At 41.5% G+C, this 23904-nt stretch overlaps 1 protein-coding gene across 1 annotated transcript in view; it reads left to right on the top strand.

Moving 5' to 3' along the window:
- LOC149316264 (BEN domain-containing protein 5-like) overlaps positions 1-23904 on the top strand; it is a 1092722-nt gene that overhangs the window by 808459 nt on the left and 260359 nt on the right. Inside the window, exon 7 of the mRNA XM_089515099.1 lies at positions 16923-17012. Within this exon, the coding sequence (XP_089371225.1) occupies positions 16923-17012 (90 nt within the window). The remainder of the gene's footprint in view (positions 1-16922; positions 17013-23904) is intronic.

Here is a 23904-nt window from a genome sequence, read left to right as displayed (position 1 = left end):
AATAACAGCACCCAACCAATCAATATAAATAATATAAAAAAGAAGGGGAGGAAGACAATTGAACATGGCACAGATATCATGGAATTCTGGCTGATTGCTGGAGGACAAAAAAATTAAAAATAGGAGGTGGAATGGAATACAAAGTATCCTGAAAGTGGGGCTGACTGCCTGGGACTTCTATTACTTGCCTTGACTAAAAACTTGTCTTTGCAAACCTTTTTTTCCTAACATCTTTCCTTCCTTCTTGGTGTGATACCCTGCCAGTGAAAGCCTAATATAATAACAGGATATATTCTGCACATTAGCAGTCAGTGCACACTCAGAATATAAATACACTGCCCGCTTACAGACTGTTTCATTTTCAATATTTCATTGAATGTGTGTCCTGCAAAAGTTCAAGCTATTCGACATGATCAGATTGATCTCTGAAACACAACAGATTGTGGCACTAAGGGGTAAATCTGGTTATGTTAGTGAGAGTGCAGGATAATGAAAATATGCTGCTCTCTCATAGTCTCTGCCATACCATTTATATAGACCCGCAAAGCTCAGTACAACATGTGACCTTCTAAAGTGAAGCAGTATACTTGCCACAAATAATGTTTTGTTATAACTCTTTATGAATCTGAAGAATATTTAGAAATATTTGTATACTCTATGAGATTATTCACATTTAGGGAGTAAGAGCCTCGATAGACCGGCATCAGAGGCCAGCATTGGGGTGGATTGGGAGAGTGGCATCCACACAACACATGCTCTGACTCTGTCCCCATGCCAGTGTGACACCTTGTACCCCACCACATGGCAGGTGGCATCATGGTGTTTCTCTGGTGCTGCGTCCAGATGATGCAGCACCAAAGGAGTGCTGAAAAGTTATGGCACTGGCAGCTATGGCACTCTTTGCATGGTGAAAAAGGAGCCACTTTTTACAGCTCCTTTTTGTGTCATGGAAAGACCAAATTGGGGCTGCGGTCCCAATCCAGTACTGAAAGGGGTGGCTGCAGGCCACCCCTTAGGGGAGGTCTGTTTAGCCTCTTTATAGCAGCAGCAGCAGCAGCAGCAACAACAACAACAACAACAACTGCAAAGGACTTTTTGTGCACACAATCCATTTTTTTATGTGAAAAATGTTTTCTACAAAAACAAAATTCCCCTGTATTTTGTGCAAAATACAATGTTTTGCACACAACACTGTGAAATGTTGGACTTTTGCAGGACACACATTCAATTAAATATTGACAATGAAACAGTCTATAGGGAGCAGTGGATTTATATTCTGAATATGCATTGATTGCTAATCCACATTGTGAAATGCTGTGGGGTTTTTAAAAGACAAAATGCAATGTTTGTTACATGAAGTCGCTTGGAAGATAACTGCATAGCAGGAGAGCTGAGGTAGCTTTTGTAGGCTGGCAGACTGGCAGAACAAGGATGGAGCACTGAATATCAGGCACAAGTAAGTCCTAAGCTTCTACATCATCGTGAGGGTGCCACTCAACAGGTCTGGCTGTTTTATCCCAGCACTGGGTGGGCATTGGCAGAATGGAAACAAAGGAAGGCAATCATGGTCTAATGATTCTTGCTAGGGAACCATGATAATTTTGAGATCATAGAGGAGCACCCTACTGAGTGGCTACCTGGGTCACAGGAGGTACAACAGAAGGAGCTGGTAAGATAATTTGGCAGTATTAGGAGGCAGATGGTGGAGGAGACAAGCAAAGAGAGGCAGGAAAATGCACCAGCACTTAACTATAAGAAAACAACAGCCATTGGTCTTGGCAAGCAAGAATAGTGCCTGATTGTGTGCAAGAAGCATCATGCTAAGCAGCAGGAGGTGTGTTAGGAGTTTCCCCTAGGTTTTTGCACCAAGAAAGCAGCTAGGTGGGCAGCATGAGGCAGAGACCGCAGGCTGACAAGTGAGGAGGCAGTTGGCAGCAGGAAGTGTCAGAGGTAAGTAAGCCTTAATTTCATGAGTCAATCTGGCATTAGGCAAACAGCCAAGAGAGCCAAAAGTACTCTTAGGCGGGATACAAACCGCCGCTTTGCGGCGGTCTGCCGCTGCCGCCGGTTAGTCTGCGGGGGAGCCGGAGCCTCCACACGGCGCGGCTCCCGTGCAGACTGAAAAAGAAGCTCCAAAATGGAGCTTCTTCTTGAGTCGCGTTTGCGACGTAGCGAGGCGCCAGGGGCGCACTCGCTACGTCACAACGCCCGCGACGCGTACGGACACTCAGCGTCCAATACGTCAAGATGGCGGCACCCATGTAGAAGGGGCGCCGCCATCTTGTACGTATTGAATACGTACTAGGGTTAGGGGGGTGCGGAAGCACCGCCCCTTCCTAACCCTAGTACGTATCCTATACGTACTAAATGGCGGTATGTATCCCGCCCCAGTAATAATGGAGCAGCGCCATTACCAGTCATGCTTAGCCCCTATGTTAGGACCTGAGCAGCAAATGATGTCTTGAGTCCTTGCAAAGGAAGCAAAACACTGGGAAAATATTCCATCAGAATTGTGCCAAATACAGCAGTTTCTAAGCATCTGTTTAATTAACAGGATAGTAGAAGATTGAAATAGTATTGAGTGAGAGCAGCAGCAGCAGAGTGAGAATAATGCTTAGTTAAAGGAAGTCCTTATGGGGAAGCATAACTTTAAGGTAGATCCATGAAAGTGTGCCAAATGTTACCTTGTTGTCCACCACTGATAACATCCTCTTATTTGGTACACTGGTTGTGGGCAATAGAATAAGAAATGGTGGCTTAGTCCTGCCCCATGGGACTGCCAATAACTGAGATGATGGCTGGACCCATCCTCCACTAATTCTGGACATCCAGCATGTAGTTTGAGCATTGGTCTATGAGTTGGAAGACCAGGGTTCAAATACGTATTCAGCTATGAAAATCCACTGGGCAAGTTGCACTTTTTCAGCTTCAGAGAAGGCAAAGGCAAAAACCCCTTTGAACAAATCTTGCCAAAAAAGCTCCATAATGTGTTCACCTTAGGTTTGCTTTAGGTTGGAAATGACTTGAAGGCACACAATAACAACAACAACATGCAGCAGTAGTTTCAGTATTAGGGTAAGTAGTTCACTAATTCTTAGCCATACCATCAAACCTTGAGCCTGAGTCCCAAAGGAATTCAATATTTTGTGTGTGTGTGTGTGTGTGTGTGTGTGTGTGTGTGTTACAGGCATTCTTCCTGTCCTGCTTTCTTGCATGACATGAGATAAAAGACAATATGCATTTGGGGAAGATGGGGAAGTTTCTGGTGTTTGGGGATTATACATCAAATTTAACTATATGATATATGCCTTTGAGGAGACATCTTTAATGTATCATTGATTCTTGGGATTGCTTACTGCTTTACATCCATCTCTGAGGGATATTGAGGTTTATCTGTTCTAAAGTCTTATAAACAGCAGTGCAGGAAAGGGGGAAAGAGAGGAGCAGTTGCCTTCTAAACTATTATGCTACAATAAGGATGCAGGCAGGTGACATTAAATGCTATTCTCTGCTCTTAATTGCACATTACTGTAATCTTGGCTGTAGGAATAAAATAACATGCCACTCATATCTCTGTTTTGTATTCTGTTTCTTGGAAACCTGCATTCAAAATATGGCAGATGCTGGTGAATTATCTAAATGCAAAATCCTACTAGGTGGGGAGGGGCTGGGGGCATAAACTTAGTCGCTTTTGTGTGCTAGTTAATTTCCTTCCCTCACTGAGGCATTGAGTATGACAGTGTCTGAAAGCACAGATGCAGAAATGTTTGCTTCCAGTACTTCATGCAGATTAAAAACAAACAATTTATGAGTGGGAAAGGCAAAAAAATCCTTTTGCTCAAAATTGCTTTGCCATGTTTGACTTTTTAAAATATATATTTGAAATATAATTTTACCTGAAGATATTGCTGGCCTTTTGCTTGACAAGAAGATCCCTTCACTGGGCTATTAAGTTTCAAATGCAGTCAGGTATTAACACTGAAACAGGGTGCATAATTTTTCCTTCTGCACAGACCACCTTCAACAGAAGCAAGGTGGGATGAAATTCACCATTAAGAGGTGAAAGGGAAAGAAAATAAGCGTCTACCAGTACATGTTTTAGTTTGCTATTCTTGGATTTAAATAGGTTAGCTGATTTTAGTCTGATGATCTCTCAAGCTACTGATCTCAGGCTACTTTAAACTGTTACCATAACTGCATCTTCTTCAACTGTCCAATATGGTAGGAACAGTCCCTATCAATTGTGTGTCATCTCACTTTGTATTCCACTTAGTTCAGTTGCTTCAAACTGAGTTAAAAATACAAAATGCAAAAGTAGTTAGCACTCAATTAGGCAGGTGGGAGAGGAGGGGGAGGAAATTTTACCTTTCCCTGTAGGCTCAAGCAATGTCAAATTGCTGCAGCCTCTCCTAGTTTGTTTGTTCTCCCTCATTAATAACTTTTGCCATCTTAACCACACACTTTCTTGGCTATACATGTTCCAGTTTTCATCTGTTAAATGTTGAAGGATATGTAATTCATTATGCATTTTTTTTTGCCTCCCCATATGTGCAGTCACCAAGAAGGCCCTCTCCTGTGTTCCCACCAGATGTACCTGTGAGGGTGGTGGGAACTGAGAACGGCCTTCTCAGAAGATCTCAAGACACAGGCATATATCAGTTTGACAGATAACCTAGGCTGTGTCTATACCTCAGAATTAATGCAGTTTGGCACTGCTTTAACTACCATGGCTTAATGTTATGGAATTCTAGGATTCATAGTTTTGTGAACTATTTAGCCTTCTCTGTCAGAGAGTTCTGGTGCTACAACAAACTGCAAATATCAGGATTCCATAGGATGGAGTCACAACAGTTAAAGTGGTATCAAACTGCATTAATTCTGCAGTGTGGCAACAGTCCTAGACCTGTGCTGCATAGCACTTTGAAAGTTACAATTATTCCTGGAAGCAAACTGGTTGCCAATGAAGCTGTTTCTAATAGAGAGTTGTGTGGTCCCTGTAGTGAGCCTCAATTAACAATTTGGCAGCCACTCTATGGACCAAATGAAGTTTCCAAAAATTCCTCAAAGGTAGCTCAACATACAGCACAGTAAAATAATCCCAATAAGATGTAACTAAGGGCTGTGTCACTGTGGCCAGGTCTGACATTTCAGATTCATCTAAGCAAAGAGATTGTATCCATATTAACCCTGCCGACAGTGGCAGCCATAGTCACAGAGATTTTTAAAAAACAAATAGCCTTAGAATTTTATTTCATGTAATTTACTAGGAAATAGCCAAGGCTGCAATCTTATAGCCATTTCTCTGTGAGCAAGCCTGCCCCCGCCCAGCTCAGTATAATTTATTTCTCAGTAAACACAGAGCCAACACAAGGGCTCTTGGTGCTTTAGGCAAACTGAGACTTGGACCTCCCAAAAGTGAATGCTGGGGGCAAAACAGTGTTTGGTCCAAATGCTATTGCCTACTCTTTTTCCAAACATAGGTTTTTAGACTAATGAGAGATAAGGACTTACTGACAATTTAGCTGTCCCTCAGATGGATCACAGTATCAGGACTTGGGAGAAAGAAAGGCACATACTCAGTGAGATGGGAGAAAATGAAACTGGTCAGATGGGAACTAGGGATAGATAGAATATTTGAAAATATTTTAAAAATAATGGAAAAAACGTGTGTTTGAAGGTCAAGAATCCCTGACAAGAAGACTCTTGGATTGACAAAAGTTTTTGCAATTTGGGACTCATTCTGCACAAAACTCACCTGTGGTTGTTTTATTTTTTTAAAAAAGCATTTCTGTACAGGAAAAAGCATTTTCTCTGTAGAAATTAATATTAATTGCTGCACAGCAATGATTTCTGTGCAGAAAAAAAAGCTGCAATTGGATATTTGTGCTGCATAAAATTTGCACATGGTTGATTTGCATAGCAGAATTTTATGTGCAGAAATTACCTTTTTTGCATTGAAATATTATTTTTCATACTGAAAATGCTTTTTTCTTTCATCAAAAATGCTGTTTCTACACAAAACAACCATACACAAATTTTGAACAGAATAAGTCTTGAACTGCAAATAGCTTTAGAAAACAGCATGGTTTTCAAAGACTTTCCTGCGGTAGGAAGACAGTTGCTGAAATTACCTGTTGCTGCCTTTGAAAAGAAACTTAGAGAAGAATTTCATCTCAAACATGCAGCTGAGAAGAGATAACATTTGGTTGAAAGGAGAGAGGAGGAGGAAGACAGAAATCAGAACAGATTGTGGTGTGTGGAAAAAGAGATATATGTTTTGTCTTCTTTTCCCTGTTTGTGTCTGTGTCCGTTCCCCCCCCCCCCCCCCCACTTTTCCTGGACTTAAACATGTCCAATGTGAGAGAAAAAGTAGACTGAAGTGTCTACAAATTAGCCTTTTGTGGAATAATCTTAAGGCAACGTACAAACAAGAAGAGAAAGAGTAGGACTGTTTTATTACTTAGCCCTATTCAGTTGTTCTTCATGCTGATTTGACACATGAAGTTGGGAGCATAGTAGCTCCTCACACTTCTTGGCTGTAGAAATAATCTAGTTTCACACTGCTTTAAGTCCTGTGGCTCAATGCTAGGGAATTCTGAAAGAGGACTTTGTCATGACACCAAAGTGCCACTAGTTCAGCCCAGGGTGGATGCAGCCCTTGTCAGTTCATTGCTTTCTTCGTGTAGAATGCAGTGAGTCTGGACAAGAGACTCCTTTCTTCCTCTGTTTTTCCCCATGGGTTGAGGAAGATAAATTTGGTGCCTTTTAAAGTAGAGGTGAGGACACTGTGATTCCTAGACTTCACTCTTGTGGCCCTAAAACCTCCTACTAATCCTTCAGATCCTGAAATTGCTCCCCCATTTTTTCTGTGCATTTTCTTCTAGAAAGAAAAAGTGGCAACATACAGAAACACTACACATATCACTTCCATCCACTATTTTGAGATGGACTGGAGAGGCAGCCTATCCAGATTTTTTTAAATTATGGTTTTAAAGTATTTATTGATTGGTTTTAATATGTATTTGGTTTATATGTTTTAATTTATGGTTTATATTTTAAGAGGCAGGTAAGAAATACCAGGGGGAGAAAGGAGAAGGGAGGAGGAGGAGGAGGAGGAAACAACATAGGAGGAGGTTGAAACCCATGGAGGGATCTGTGGGAAAGTGGCCCCTAGCCCCCTGCAGTTGCCCACCCCTGTCTTAAAGCATGGAACCCTAGGCACTATATATATTCAGACTTGGTCCTCAGTAAGCATACATGGTACTGTACTGTAAATCTGCTGCAATTTTCTAGTTTTATTTTGTCTTTATGCTTCTCAGCAAGGGTTTAGGAACTATGTGTGTGTATAAGAACAAAGCAATAAATAAATAAATAAATCTAATTTTCTGTCACCTTGTTTTGGAAAAGCCACACTACATTAAAGTGATTTTGCCAATGAAAGCTAAAAACTAAGCAGCAATCCCCATTTGTTTTGCCTAAAGATTATTGTGGTGTTCTTTATGTCCCCTAAATGACAAACCAATTTGTTACCTGCCTGCATAAACATTTGTTCGTATTAGACCTAGAAATGTTTTATTTTTATTAGCCCAAACTTTATCTGTTTATGAAGACACAAGGGCACAATAAAATTAGTCTGTGGATATAATGCCCAATTTGCATCTTTTTCCCACGGTCAGCAGGAAAAAAAAATTGTAGAAAATCAATTGTCTATTAGGTCAGCAGCATACACATCAAGGGTTCAAATTAGATTGTTGTAATGACTCCTCTCATTCTCAGATAGCCGAGTATGTCTGAAATAGTTGGAAGGCGTCTAACTTTCAGGAACATTTGAATTTTATTGTGAGAGATTTAATTTGAGTGCCTTTCTTCAGCTTTCTGGGATGGCAGATTCCACGGTTATGTTACGAATGCAAAATGGGGATGCAGGCTGTTAGTGCAAACAGACATTATTTTTGCTTTTTCGCTGATTGGTTTGAAAACCTGTCAGCCTTATCTTTTGGCTAGCACTCCATGTGATAACACAGCAGGAGAAATGAAACTAAATGAAAACAAACACACAGTAATTCCACCTATTTTTATCTTTAATGGAAGGTCACTTCTACAACTGTGTTGCCATTTCACTGTGGCAGATAGACAGTCTCATCATCTCCATGCTCCCTCAAGGTCTTGTGGCAGGAATGAGGCTTGCAGGCAGACAGCAAAATAGTTTGAGAACCAAACTCTTACTGATGTGATATATTGCTTACTTTGCAGCACTGAATGGGTCTGTGGAATGGGATGGGATTCTACAAAAGCTTCCCTCCCCCATTGAAAAATGACACAAAACTAATATTTGCCTTTCAGCCTTCTCACTCCCACCTCCTTTTATGCATCTAAAAATCCCTTGTACATTCCAGCATCTACCTAGCACATTTCTTATCTTCCTTCATTTTCTTACAGCTGAGCTACTGTCCCAAAACAGAAAGGATTTGTTATCTAATATTGAAGTCAATAAAGAAGATGATGTTTTCTCCCCACAGATGTACCACTAGTAGTACAGACAAGACTATATACAATATCATTTATTTGCCCTGAATTCTTCTTGGTAGCAAACATTTGTTGTTTTTCTTTCCTTGCTTTTATTTCAAGGTTGTACAATGCATGGATAAACCCAGTAAAATGTGATTGCTTCATGTTTTAGAAGAACAGTGATTGTTATAACCCCCTCCTTACCTTTTTAAAAAAGTATCAAGACTGTTTAGACTTTTAAGGCATATGTCAGAGGGAAAAGTTACATATGAGTGAATGTGTGCCTTCAAGTTGCCTGTAAATTTATGGTGGCCCCATGAATTTCATAGGGTTATCTTAGGCAAGGAATACTCAAAGGTGACTTTGCCTAGTCCTTCCTCTGAAATATAGTCTAAAACACCTAGTATTGATTAGCAATCTCTCATCAAAGTATTAACCAGGGCAGACCCCGTTTAGCTTCCAAGATCAATCAGGATCTGGTGCCTTTAGGGTAATTAAGCATATACTAAACATTAATTCAGCATTCGAGTAGACTACTAAAACAACTGGGGATGGGGAGAATATTTTTTTTAAATGGTTGGAAAATGTGTTTCACGAATGTTCATAAATTCTGGTGAAAAGATTCTTGGACTAATGAGAATCTTTGCATTTCAAGATAGGCTATACAAAATTAAAATATAGTTATTTTGTGCAGAAACAATATTTTTATATGCATTCTATTTTGTGCCGATTATGCAACCTAATTTTTGAGCATAAATATACTGTTTTCAGATTAAAACAAACACTAACAACAACAACATTTATTTATCTTACTCTTTTCACCAAAGAGCAGTAATAATAAATAATAAATATTTTATTTGTATACCGCCCTTCCGTAAGATCAGGGCGGTTCACAACAGTTAAAAATACACAATATACAAGTTAAAAACCAAAGCAAAGATTACATAAATCACACAATAAACAAAAAGCCAAAACAAAACAGAAGAAAAGCAAAAACAAAAACAAAAGCCCCCGGGTTAGCCAGACCATTGCCTGTGCGGCCTGTGCGGCGGGGGGGGTCTATAAGGACTAATCGGGGAATGCGATTTGAAACAGGTAGGTTTTCAAATCCCATTTGAATTGGGCCAGGGAGGTAACTGAGCGGAGCTCTATGGGCAGCGTATTCCAAAGGGCCGGGGCGGCGATGGAAAAGGATCTCCTAGAGGTGGAGGATAGTCTCGCCCCGGGAACCCTAAGTAGTTGCTGCCCAGATGTTCTGAGGGTGCGAGGCGGAATGTACGGGGAGAGGCGGTCCTTCAGGTATCCTGGGCCCAAGCCATTTAGGAGTTTATAGGTCATCACCAACACCTTATATTGCGCCCGGAAGCGAATGGGCAGCCAATGGAGGTTTTTTAAAACCGGTGTTATATGGCTGGCCCTGGACGTGCCAGTGACCAGCCTAGCTGCCATATTCTGCACCATTTGGAGCTTCCGGGTTTGGTATAAGGGCTGTCCCATGTAGAGTCCATTGCAGAAATCCAGTCTCGAGGTTACCAGGGCATGTACCACAGTTTCAAGGTCTCTCTGGGCCAGGTATGGGCGCAGCTGGCGAATAAGCCGAAGCTGATAACAGGTGCTCTTGACCGTCACATTCACCTGAGCAGTCAAGTGAAGGGACGAGTCAAGAAGCACCCCCAGACTGCGCACGGAGTCCTTCACAGGGAGCGTGACCCCGTTCAGGACAGGTGGAACCACCGCCATTCCTGGACCAGGGGAACCTATCACGAGTACCTCCGTTTTCTCTGGATTCAGCTTGAGTCGGTTTTCCCTCATCCAGCCCATTACTGACTCCAGACAGGCCACGAGAGGAGAGACGCCATCCTCAGTCACTGCATCAGTCGGAGACATAGAGAAGATTATTTGGGTGTCATCAGCGTACTGATAACCCCGCGCCCCATGTCTCCGGATGATCTCTCCCAGCGGTTTCATGTAAATGTTAAATAGCATGGGAGACAGAATGGCTCCTTGAGGGACCCCAGTTTTAAGGGCCCTCTCATCGGAGCACACGTCTCCCAGCTGCACCATCTGGGACCTCCCGGAGAGGTAGGACCGGAACCACTGGAGCGCAGTGCCCCCGATTCCCACCTCCGCCAGGCGTCCCAGAAGGATACCATGGTCTATGGTATCGAAAGCCGCTGAGATGTCCAAGAGCACCAACAGGGACACGCTTCCCCTGTCGATGCCCAGACGGAGATCATCGACCAAGGCGACCATGGCTGTCTCAACCCCGTAGCCCGCCCGAAAGCCAGTTTGAAATGGGTCCAGATAATCCGTTTCATCCAAGACCCCCTGAAGCTGGATTGCAACCGCCCTCTCGATCACCTTCCCCAAAAATGGCAGCAGTGAAACTGGCCGATAATTATTATACACCAGGGGGTCGAGGGAGGGCTTTTTCAATAAAGGTTTTACAATGGCCAATTTGAGGAGAGATGGAAATTGCCCTTCCCTCAGCGATGTATTAATTATCCGGCGTAACAATGAAGTGGGATCGAGAGAGCAGGTTGTCTTCCGAACACTTCCGAGGATCTTGTCCACATCCTCGGTACTTACCAACTCAAACCGATCCAGTTTAACTAAGTCCACAGAGGCCCTGGACGCCTCTACGCTAGGTTCTGCCTGAATGTCGGCGTTAAGACCTTCGCTTATCCGAGAAGTTTTATCCACGAAGAAGTCATTAAATAAGTCGCAGCAGGCCTTAGAAGGTTCAAGGATCTGGTTCAGGGTAGGAGGGAGCTGAGTGAGCTCCCTAACCACCCTGAACAACTCTGCTGGACGCGACTCCACGGACGCGATACGAGCACCATAGAATGAGTTCTTTGCTGCTCGTATCGCCTCTCCGTAGTCCTCTAACCATTGGGCTAGGAGAGTCTTGTCGTCTAAGCGAAGGTGTTTCCGCCAACGGTACTCTAGCCGTCGCAGCTCCCGCTTCCTTGCCTGGAGATCTTCCGTATACCAGGGCTTATGCTTGGAAGCGGGTCTGAGAGGGCGCTTGGGAGCGATACTGTGTATAGCCCTTGAAAGACCGGTATTCCAAATACCAGTCAGGGCATCAACAGAATCGCTGTCGCTTCCAACCATGTATCCCTCTAGGGCTGCCTGGAACCGGTCAGGTTCCATTAGCCTTCAAGGGTGGACCATCCTAATAGGTCCACCACCCCCGGGAAGGATCTGGGTAGAGGCCTTGATTTTCACCTCAACCAGGAAGTGATCCGTCCATGGCAAGGGGGAAATATCAGATATTTCCACCCACGGATTTTCCGCATCAGAACAGAAGACCAAATCAAGAGTATTACCCGCACAATGCGTAGGACCCTGAATTAGCTGGGACAGGCCCATGGCAGCCATGGTGTCCATGAATTCGCGAGCCACACCGGGTGGAACGTAGCTGGCCGTGAGGGAGATGTTGAAGTCGCCCAGGACAAGTAGCCTGGGCGTCTCCAACATCAGTTCAGCAACCAGCTGTGTCAGCTCGTTAAGGGAGTCTGTTAGCGCACGGGGTGGCCGATACACCAACAGAATCCCTAGACTGTCCCTGGCTTTCAGGGTCAGGTAAATACACTCGATATAGGAAGTCTGTCTGATGTGGTTCCTAGTGAGGGACACGGTGTTCCTATGTATCAAGGCCACACCCCCCCGCCCACCTAACCTGGGCTGGTCCTTCACCGAGAACCCGGCAGGCAGGGCCTGAGCCCACACAGCATCCCCTTCAGGCCCCAGCCAGGTCTCGGTAATGCAAGCCAGATCGCAACTCCGGTCCTCCAGCAGGTCGTGGAGGATGTGGGCCTTGTTGTTAATAGATCTGGCATTGCACAGGAGCAGCGACAGGGTTTGTGGCACGGTTGGAGCGACCCTCAGGTCCCTTAGGTTGGGAGGGGGACAGGAAGGAGAGATGGATATGAGGCATCGATCTCGCCTTCCCCTGGAACGCAAGTCCCTCCTCCCACCGCCATATCTCCCCCTGCCCCACACAACCTCGATAGGAGCTCCGCTCAAGATGATGTTATCTCCTTCCTCCCCAGCCCATGCATCCCCCGCGTCCATAACCTCCCCCCACCCACCCTATCACAAGCAAATAAGGGGCAGAGGTTAGCCACTACAGACATCCTCTGCCCGAGCTAACCCACAACCTCCCTAGCCCCGTAAAAACTGCGCAGCTGCGCAGCTGCGGATGTCCGCTGCGGTGGCTCTCCAGTCCGTGGGCGGCTCTCCCGGGGCAGTACATCAGAATATATACAATCAAAAATGAACAATTAATCATAACACTATAAAAGTTTAAAATACCAAAATGATATATGCTAAAACAAATTACCCATCAGTCGCTACCCATCTCAGCCTCCATAGCAACTTAATCTGACAAATCAAAGAGGAAGGTCATCAACCCTTTATGAGAGTGGATAAGATCCTCCTCCAGCCAGAGATGGAAAGGAAGACTGTTCCACAAACATGGAGCCAGATCTTGATAGGCTTGCAGCCTTGACAGAGAAAACACACACTGTTTTCTGCATGATTGTTTGCACAGAATAATGGTCAAACTGTGAGAACTATGCATTTCTGGAACACTTTCTCACAGTGAGAAGAAAATGGTCAATATTATACATTGCTTCCTTCAAAAAGAAAATTAGTGAGGGATTACTTCCCTGAAAGTGATAGAGCACAGGTTTTCCCTATCTTCATGCTTTAACTGGTTCCATCCTGCAGGGATGCTGTTGGCAAGCAAGGCCTGACTGAGGTGGCTAGTGCCCCACATTGTGTACCTGTGTGAGCTATTCCAGCAGCAATGACACAGAAATTACATTTTTCAATAGAGTGCAAAAATGTTTCTGTAGGAACCTAGTTTGGGTCCTGCAACTCAAGCCCTGTGATGCTACATAGAGCTCTTGTGAACTTTCACAGAAGAATGGGACTAGTAACATATGCATTAAGAAAGTTTGGCAGGGAGAAAAGGTGGATGTCATAATGCAAAAGTCAGTAATGTATCTGAGGAAGTTGAGCAAGGAGTTAAGCAGACCGGCTGAGAAGTGTGCTCTTCGGAGCTACAGCAACTTTGCCTCTGCCCAACCCCAAATTAGGCCGCCAGAATTGCAGTTTTGAACCAGGTCAGCAAAAGGATTCGTATTTTACCACTCCATTTTGGCCCACTTCTTTTGCAAAGAGGCAGGCACGGCATAGCTTCCAGCTATTTTTGGGGAGTGTCGCATGTAAAATACCACACTCCCAACATGGCCTGGAATCGATATTTTTAGCCCATCTGGTTTGGGCCCAAGTCTATCAAAGTTCATGTTACAGCTTCTTTTGCACTGTTAGTCTCAAAGGTGCTGTAAGATTCTTTTGCATTACTGATATTTCAGCCTCACATGGCTATGTCTCTAAAAATTAATGTATGTCATTGCAACGTACATAGGCTGCCAACTTGTTTCTGCCACCCTCAGTTGTAAGTCATCCTTACACTTGCAGTTAGCCTATTTTTGGCCAGTGTGGGTTGCTATTCCCTTCTTCTTCCCACACCAAACAAAGCTCCACTTGACCTTCTGTTGCTGCAGCCCCCACATCCCTGGTTATTCTGTGCCTGGTGGACAGTGGATGGGATTGGAGATGTGTCTGATTGTGTTCCACAGCTAGATGTAAAATGATTACATCATTTGATGAGACATCCAAAAGATCTCAACAAACATCAACAGAGGATGTAATTATTTCATGTCTGGCTCACCACTCTCACCAGGCACAGAATGGCCATGAGGAGGATTGCAATGACTCTACAGTAAGTCTTGGGGTCAAGGAGTGGCCAGCAGTAGCTTAGTTCTCCTTGTGGAAATATGATACTACAGTGGACCATACAGGATTGCAGCCAAAATATGTTTTTGACAGAGAAAAAAAAAAGAAATTTTAAGAGAAATTACAGGAAAAGGTGTGATTAAAGTTATCCATGTACTGTTTTAAGCATCATCTCTCTCTCCTTCCAGCTATTGTATTTGCAGACACAGTTTCTTTCTCTCACCTTGTGTGGTTTAGGACTGATTTAAATCTATTCTTCTGCATTATTCCATGCTAATGATACTGGTTGATCACCACATTTTAGCTGATGTTATTACGTTCCTTTCCACTGCTCCTGATTTTTCTTCTTTCTTCTTCTTCTTTTTTTTTGACCCTACCAGCTGCTGCTTTTGTCAGTAACATTCGCTTCAAAGATTTCTCTGCCTCAGGGGCTCAAATTTACACCTGAGATATGTGAAGTTAGCACATCAAAGACCAAATAAATGGTTAGACTACAGGCTGACCAGCTGTAGATTTTCCTAAAAGGCAGAAGATTCCTGATAAGTGAATCTTCACAGGGCCTGTTTGCCAATTGCTTCTGGAGCAGAACTGAAAATTTATGGAAATGGAAGATGTAAAATCTATAGCAATGGAAAATGTATTTTGTTCGGGGTTGTCAGTTATTTTTTTAAAATTAAAAATTAGTGTTCCTCAGGTTTGTGACTGTTATGAATGGAATAGCCAAAACATCAAGAGTAGCAAAATGTAACATTACATTTTCAGAGTCCTGAAATCAGGGCTACTACCGTTTAGGTTGCCTGGAGGCAATAACTGATCAGAGCCTTGGACTTGACAAAGAATGTTAATAGTGTGGTCAGCAATGTGTTTCCATGGGAACTTGTTATTAGACCATTTCTTTTAAGCTTTTTTTTTAAAAGTAGCAAATATTTGGGAGGCCTTTCTTTCCCTCACTCCTGGCTAAGAATGTTGGAATTTGTGTGTGTGTGCGAGAGAGAGAGAGAGACTGCAGTTTTCATTAAACAGAAGTTAAGACTATAAGCAAATGCTGCAGAATTAAAGCAGTTTGACACCACTTTAACTGCCATGACTTTATCCTACAGAATCCTGAGATCTGCAGTTTGGTAAGGAACCAAGAACTCTCTGACAGAGCAGGCTGAATACCTCGCCAAACTACAAACCCCAGGATTCTGTAGGATACAGTCATGGCAGTTAAAGTGGTGTCACACTGCTTTAATTCTGCAATATGGCTGCACTCCAATACTGTGGTCTTGATCCCCTGCATGTATTTCTGTGAAATAATTTCTGTCATGTCTAGAAACCAAGTGTCACCCATAAAAAAGGTAAAAGTAGTCCCTTGACATGAATATCTAGTTGTAACTGACTGTAGGGGGTGGTGCTCATCTCCGTTTCTAAGCCAAAGAGCCAGCATTGTCTGTGGACTGCTCTGGCAGTCATGTGGCCAGCATTTCTCCACCAAACACTGTTACCTTCCCACTGAGAAGTGGTACCTATTTATCTACTTGCATTTGCATTCTTTTGAACTGCTAAGTTGGCAGAAGCTGGGACTAGTGACAGGAGCTTACACCATCATGTAGCACCCGGGCCTTGAACAGCCAACTTTTAGATCTTCCAATCACCAGAACTGGCATCTTAACCACTAAGCCACTGCATCCCTTTATCTTTACCTATGTGATGAATGATACTTATTTTATATCATACAGAAGCAGTTTCCACTTTGTACTTATTGTCTTGTTTGTCTTGAGGATGGCTGGATGAAATATATTTGGATGATATGTAATTATGGTCTTTGAATCCCCAATAAGACCAGTGTGGCTAGTGAATTCAGTTTGGGTATAGTGGTGAATCTGCTTCTGGTTTCCCTTCAGATTTTAAAGGCACTCCTCAGGGTACTCATCCTATATTGGTGATAGGGTTCAATGCCTCAGGTAACTCATTTGAAGTTCAGACCAAAGCCCAGAGTTCATGCACCACTTCACTAATATTGGAATAATCAGCCATCACTGCATTAAAAAATATGTTATTTTAAATTATTCATTCCCATAGGGAATCAGACCCAGAATTGCAGATTTTTGCAGGTCTTGGAGCGGGGAGGGAAGCTTTTTTCTCAGCCACGTAGAGGCTGCAGGCATTCAGTTGGGTGGGAACAAGCATAAGTCATGGAATTCTTTGATAATCCTTGCTTAGCTTCTCTTCACTTGTCTTCCTATGTGATTTTGGGAGGCAAAAAGCCAAGTAAAGTTCATGGAGTCTGTCGTTTCCCACCAACTTGGCTCAGTTTCCCACATATCTGCCCCTTCCATGTGTACCTTGAGGTTAAAGATTTGCTTGTCCCTCTCTCAAGCATGCCAGATATTTTGTCCTTTGTGATCTATGTGTGTACTCTACAGTTGTTCATTCCATACCTCAGAAAAAATAAATAAACAGGAGTCTTATATACTAAGGAGTTCCACACTCCCTGTGGCCTTTACCCTCTTTTTGTCTAACATGCAACTATTGTACTCTGAAATAAATAATGTGGAAAATCTGTCTTGCATAGAGAGTCTAATTTCAGAATCCCCCCTCTGTTTTTTCCCCCCCAACAGTAAATCTTCGTCCAGGAGCAGAGCAGAAAGTAGTGTTTATTACAGCTCGGGTCCACCCGGGGGAAACACCATCATCTTTGGTGTGCCAAGGTGAGTGGTTTCATAAGTGAAATTAAAATCCAGAAATGAACACTTTTCTATTTAGTCCTTCGCCTTTAAAGTCCTTAACATCTAATACCTGATGTGTATGGTATAACTGCATCTTTGTTTTTAAATCTTAAGCAGAGTCTTCATTAGGAGATTTTGGACCCTTGGCAAATTTCTAGTTCCAGTATTAGTACTTATGAAATGATAAAATCATAATATTTGCTCATTTGAAGCAATTTTTGGTAATATAGTCCAGGTAGCCATGAAAAACAACAGCACATATATAAATGGGACCAGGTTTGGAAAGGAAGAGATAAAAATCCCTGATGTATGTGTGGAGTAAGATATATATATATATATATATATATATATATATATATAGTGAAAAAATATTTCTTTTATAGCAGCCCTCCCACCTCCGCACACTCTCAGCAGTTGCATTCAAATCAAGAATCCATGCCTTTCAGCCTTAATTATGCTACTTGCTGTGGTTATGATTTTGAGCAGTGTTCCTTTTATAAATAAATAAGTATAATTTCTAACCGAGATAAGGTTAAAATGAAAATGTAAGTTACTCTTTCTTTCCTTCCTTTCTTTGTCTGCTTATTAGAAATTACAGTGGGTCCTTGGTATCCGCTAAGGTTCACATCTGCCCCCACACTGCCATGGATACCAAAATTAGGGATGCTAAATCCCATTATATACAATAGGATAGTAAAATAATGTTCCTTATATAAGGTGTTCCTTCAGGGATAGAAAAGAAATCACATTAAGCAAGATTTGTAAAGAATTCACACAGCTCATGGTCATGAAAATACACACATATCTTTGCAGAGAATGCTGTTGAGAGGAAACAACATTTTTTTTTAATTTTTCTTGTTCTTTTCCAAATTATACATTTGGAAATATACATAACTAAAATGCATGTATTTGAGATATGCACAACATATGAAACATTAGTCAATAGGAAAAATCTACAGAAGTGTGTATCTTGGGGCATTGCATTCCACGCTATCTGATGTGTGGGATTGGCAATTACTGTTTTCCAACGTCTGCACACTCAAGATGTGTTATGAGGATCCCTGTTTAGAATGGATGGCCCTTGAGGTCTCTTCCAGCTCTATGTGCTATGATGTGACCGCACAGAATCAGATGTTCTATCAATGCTACAAAATAATAATGAATGCCCTGTTCCCCCTGCAAATCATGTGGAGGAAAGAACATGGAGCACTCCAAACTGGGCATGAAAGGAGCAGATACCTTGAGTAATAATTTGCCCTCAAGAAATCCTTGAAGTTCTATCCTGATACACAAGAGGGCAAAGTAAACCAGACACATAAGCCTGTGTACTTCTCAGAGAAGTATAGTTCCAGAGTGACTTTTAGCTGTCTTCTCATTACAATTTAACTGACATATTAAATGGCATGAAATGATAATCTGTTCAGTGACAAGAAACATTTTTGGTTTTTTTTTTATATTTTTTTTGTAGATATCCTCTTTTCATTATTTCAGGAAAAGAATCTGAAACTTTTGGTCTAAGGTTGGATCCACTGGGGCTGTGGATCTGGAGAATAGGCACTAGCATTTATTAGCTGCATCTCATGTTAACTGACCCTGTGGTTCCATCTCTTATACAAGCTTGCTCTGACATCATTAAATTAAACATTAACTGATTAAAATGCTGTCTTTGTGTTATAAGGGTGTTGGGTATTTGTTCCTTAATAAGGGTGATGGCTTCCTAGCTCACTTCTCAGTATTTTAACAAAGAAAGATATATTCCCATAAGTATAAGTGAGAAACCATTATTGCTGTCTCAGTTACCCAAATATGTCTTTTGGGAGTATATGTAGCCATGAGTTTGGGAACTCAGGAAATATGTTGAAAATAGCAATTTTCTATGAAATGATATTTTTCACATTTTCCATTAATACTCTGCTTTAACTGTTCCTTTCATTTCCACCTAACAGAATCTCTTCTACATTCAGGCATACATACACATGTGCATGTGCACAGACATACAGAAGAGAACAATTTCTCTAGAGTTGAATTTAATTTTGATAGTCTATATAATAAAGATCCCCAGAGACCTTTTCAAACTGATATTTTAACAATTTCAGAATAATTATTGAATCATATGTGTCTGTGCCTGTTGACTTATTGTGACTCCAAAGGCCTTTCTTAGAACTTTATTGTACCCGTTTCTGTCTCTGTTATGGATATGGAAAGAAGACGCTTGTGTGCATGTGCGACCTACAAAAAACATGTGAAATGTTCTGGTCAGAAGTCTTCCAGCTGAGCAAAATGGCACCCGTCAGCACTGAACCGGGATGGCTTGGCGCTGGGGGACGGAACAGGCCCTTTTGGAGGACGCTTTGGCGTGCGATAAAATCCGTTTTTGGCCAGTCGTGCATGCACATGAGTGTCCTCTTTCCGTACCCGTAATGGAGACAAAATGGGTGCAATAAAGTTCTTAGGCAAGGAATACTCAGAGGTGATTTTGTCAGTTCCTTTCTCTGAAATATAAATTGCCTTTAAAGAAATTTCTCATGGAAGAGAAATCTGCTGCTTTCCATATCGCAGTTCTATCAGACATGGAGAAATCCATTACTCCTTATGTCAAAGGGGGCATAGAAACAAGCTTCCAGAGGATCATTGGGTGGCAACAACAGGTTTAAAATGTAGTTTAACATGTTATTGCACCCACAACCACCCCCAAATGCTTAGGATGATCTTGAAATGGAGAATAAAGTCAAGGTAGTCTCAAAAGGAAGGGTGGGTATCCACCATGTCGGTTTGTGTATCCCCTGGAGCTTCCCCACTCTACATCCAGAATTCTCCTAAAACACTTAATTAAAAAAGAAAAGACAATGAGAGAAAAGGCTAATCAAAATTACCAAGTTAATGAAGAAAGGTTACACTGTTTGGGGCTCTACAATTTAGAAAAAATGCAAGTAAAGAGAGATGTGTTCTTGCTGTTGTTACATGGCTCCAGGTCAGCTCTGACTTTCAGCAACCTTCTCTTAGAGTTTTTGTGGCAGGGTTTGTTTAGAGTGGGGTTGCTATTGCCTTCTTGTGAGACTGAATGTGACTTGTCCAAGGCCACTCAGTTGGTTTCCATAGTTGAGTGGGGATCCAAACCCTAGTCTCCTAAAGTCCTGGTTCAACACACAAACCGCGGTTTCCACAAATATTTCCATTCGAGTCATTATGATGTTAAAAATTCATTGGTGGAATACCTGCACTGAAAATATTTTCCTAGTGTATCTGCAGTCCTCCTTATGTATTGGTCATGGGGACAGTGTATCTTATGTTATACTTTCATAGAGGGGAATTCTGCTAATTCTTAAGTCCCATAGGCAACAGATCCTGAGTATAGGATTCTTTCCTATACTTAAAAAAGTGTTACTGCTATTTAATACAGTTTTGCCATCAGTGGACAATTAAAAATAATACTCAGTGATATTTTTTTTTTGGGGGGGGCTTATTTGCTAGAGCAAAACAAACCTTACAGCCATATGATCAGTACAATCAACCACTGTCAGCCCATCTCTCCCACCTTTGGCTGCTTTGAGAAAAGAAGTGTTTTATCTGTGTTCAGCAGCAGGAATAGCACTGGGATTTAACAGTAAGTTCTAAAATAGTCCACTAGCTTCCTATCTCTAAGCAAACCCAGTAAATAGGTCAGACAAAAGATGGCAAGAGGTGATGGGGCCTTGCCTGAACAGATAGGATCCACTGCAGATTTAGATTTCATTTTTGTGAAATATTTCGGTTTCTTCAGGGGATTAGAAAGTCCCCTATGGGGGAAGAGAACTGAATTAACTATTTTTCCACCTGTGGGCCTGCTGTAATCTCAAAATGATGGTATCTGCAGATTGCGATAGGGAGGTAAATTTGGCTCAATACCTTCTGAGCAGCTCTCTGACCTGAAACACCCACAAAAATGCAGAAACTGTCCTTTTTGCTATAATCCAGTGAAACCACCACGGGGAAATGTTGCTTAAAGCAGCATTTCAAATATTCAGGGACAGATAAGGTTGAGTCTTGATTGTCTGTATAAACTTCTGTCATGAAAGTTTGCTAGCTCCGTTTCCCCTTTGCTTTCATTGCTAACTATAAGGATTACAACAAAAGCAATTCCACTTTTGCAGTTCAAGGGTTTCTTCTATATGAACATTATAGAAAGAAAACAACAACCATCCAACAATAAAATGCTGAACATTTCATTTAGCCTTGCTAGTACACTTTTAAAATTATGCTCAGTAGGCAGCCAGGATAAATAGGTTTGGTGTAAAGATTAATAATGATATTGTATGATTAACAGGGATTACTGCATATTGGGAAAAGTGTTTTATATTCATGGCAGCATCCACTAAAAGTCTTCCTCCTGGACCATGGTACCCAGCTCTCTAATGAGTAGTACCCAGAACAAGATCTTACTAGAGGAATTCAAACGCCATTAGAGGGACTAGTTGACAGAAGATACTTGCTAAGGAGTATTCTTTTCTTTCCTTGCCAGTCATGCATTCAGAGTATGCAAACATTTTAGTATGTCAAATATATATATATATATATATATATATATATATATATATATATGGGACTATTTTTTAAATTTTATTGTTTACAAAAACAATAAAATATGTTGAATCTATTTACATGGGGCTTCATATGGTGAGAGGAGATATTAACCATGTTACTTGGGAAAACAGAATTCTCACCATGTATTCTTCCCAAATTGTGATCACAGAGGCAAAGCTCAAATGCCCCCCCCCATCAGTAATGCTAAACATTAGAAACTTTTGCTTGCTTTCAATGGATGCTATATGAAGGGCCAAGCTATGTATTTGACCTCTCGTGAAAGAAATTTTTTTTAGCCTTATACAGTCAGCTCTCCATATCCACGGATCCAACCATGCGCAGTTTGAAAATAATGTGTGTGTGTGTGTGTGTGTGTGTGTGTGTTTCAAAAAGCAAAGTTTCATTTTGCCTTTTTATATAAGGGACACCATTTAACTACACCACTTTATTAAATGGAGTTTAGCAACTGCAGATTTTGGTATCCATGAGGGGTCCTGGAATCAAACCCCAGTGGTTACCAAGGGCCCACTTTAGCTTGGGCAAATAACTCAGAATGATTCAGCTAAGAATAAATTCTCCAATTCTTATGTAGCATGTCACCACTTTGCCCATTGGATTATTGTACTGTTGACAATACTCTATTTTAACAGATCAATTTTAATTGTATTATGTTTAATTCTTTTTTTTAAGGGGGGGTAGATATTGTATTGTACAGTCGTGCTGGCCAATTGGCCATAATAAAGTTAATAATAAAGTATTGTACAGTCAGCCCTTCTTATACAAGGATTTTTATACATGGATTCAAGCATCTACGGTTTGAAAATGTTCAAAAAAAGTATAAATTTCAAATATCAAACCTTGATTTTCCATTTTTTATAAGGGACACCATTTTGCTATGTCATTTTATTTAAGGGGACTTGAGCATCTACAGATTTTGTTATACATGGGGGATCTTGGAACCAAACCCCAGCGTATAACAAGGGTCCACTGTATATGTATCGTGTACTGTATACTGGTGCTGTTTTAACATGTAAGCCGCTTTGATTGCCCTGAAGCAGAAAAGCAGGATACAAATAAAAGTGTTATTATTTATTAAATCACAATTTCTCAGCCTCAAAGGATGGCAATGGTAACCCCCTTCTGAAAAAAATCTTGCTAAGAAAACCCTATGGAAATTGCCATAAGTCACAAATGACTCAGAGGCAAACAACACTACAGCTCAAGCTTGCACCAATCATGCTGCCCTCTTGGTGCCCTCTCAAGAACCTCCTGAAATGCATTCCAACTGAGGCACAACTTCAAAACTTGTCATTGCAAAATCATACTCTAATAATAATTTCACTCCCAAATTTAACACAGTTAATAGTTCCATATAGCACAGCAAAGTGGTTAATGATTTTAGTGTCAGGCACTTGTTATTTTCGGATTTTTTTTTCATTCTCCTTCAATAGTTTTCTAGTTTCCCCCCACAACTGATATTAATCTTACTAGTCTATATTTTCCTGCTTTGTCTCTTGACCCTTTATTCTTTGCCTGCTCTGGCACCGTTCAGTTGAATTGATTTTTATTTTTATTTGGCTTCAGTTCTTTTCTTTCTAAATTGCCCTCCACTTGCTTTCTGTTCTCCCCAGATCTCTACACACACAGTGCGGTGAGAAACAGGCATTCATGTGTGACTATGACCCAGCGGCTGAAAACATTTTCTTTTGGGGAGTCTATGTCTGTGTGTGATGTCTTCATTTATAGACTGCAAAAGAACTCTCTTAACATGAATGGCAGCAGCCTTGCAGGAAGCCTGTACATTCACCAAGGATTCAGTGTGACACGAATCATGTCCTTAGTATTTTAAACTATTCCACCCTTTACTAGATCTGTTTTCTCACTCCGAATCATAGAATTATAGAGTTGGAAGAGACCACAACAGCCATCCAGTTCAACCTCCTTTTATGCTCTCTTTTCTCTTACTTTCCTTTCGTGCTTTTTTCCAACTCAGACATTTTATACCCATTTATTCCCTCCTGAAGGCCCAGATAGATGGGATGCTAAAACACAAAATGTGGCATATTTGGGGAGGAGGGGGGAATCGTCTGCCTCATGACTCTTTGGACAAAAGTGCCAAGAACACAAAATGAAAAAAGAGAAGATTTGAAAAATTGGCATTTTTCTTAAGTTAAACTGTCAAGTCACTTTAACTTTTCAGAAATTTATATTTTACTGTTGTCAACCGCCCGGATTGGTTTGCCACAGGGCGGTATATAAATAAATATTATTATTATTATATTATTATTATTAAATTGCTGCTCCTGGAAGCTTT

This window comes from Sceloporus occidentalis, unplaced genomic scaffold, assembly GCF_023333645.1.
Source record: "Sceloporus occidentalis isolate IW3139 unplaced genomic scaffold, rSceOcc1.0.p SCAF_3, whole genome shotgun sequence".
Taxonomy (NCBI): domain Eukaryota; kingdom Metazoa; phylum Chordata; class Lepidosauria; order Squamata; family Phrynosomatidae; genus Sceloporus; species Sceloporus occidentalis.
The sequence above is the reverse complement of the archived record's forward strand: the minus strand, read 5'-3'. Positions and strand labels throughout refer to the sequence as shown.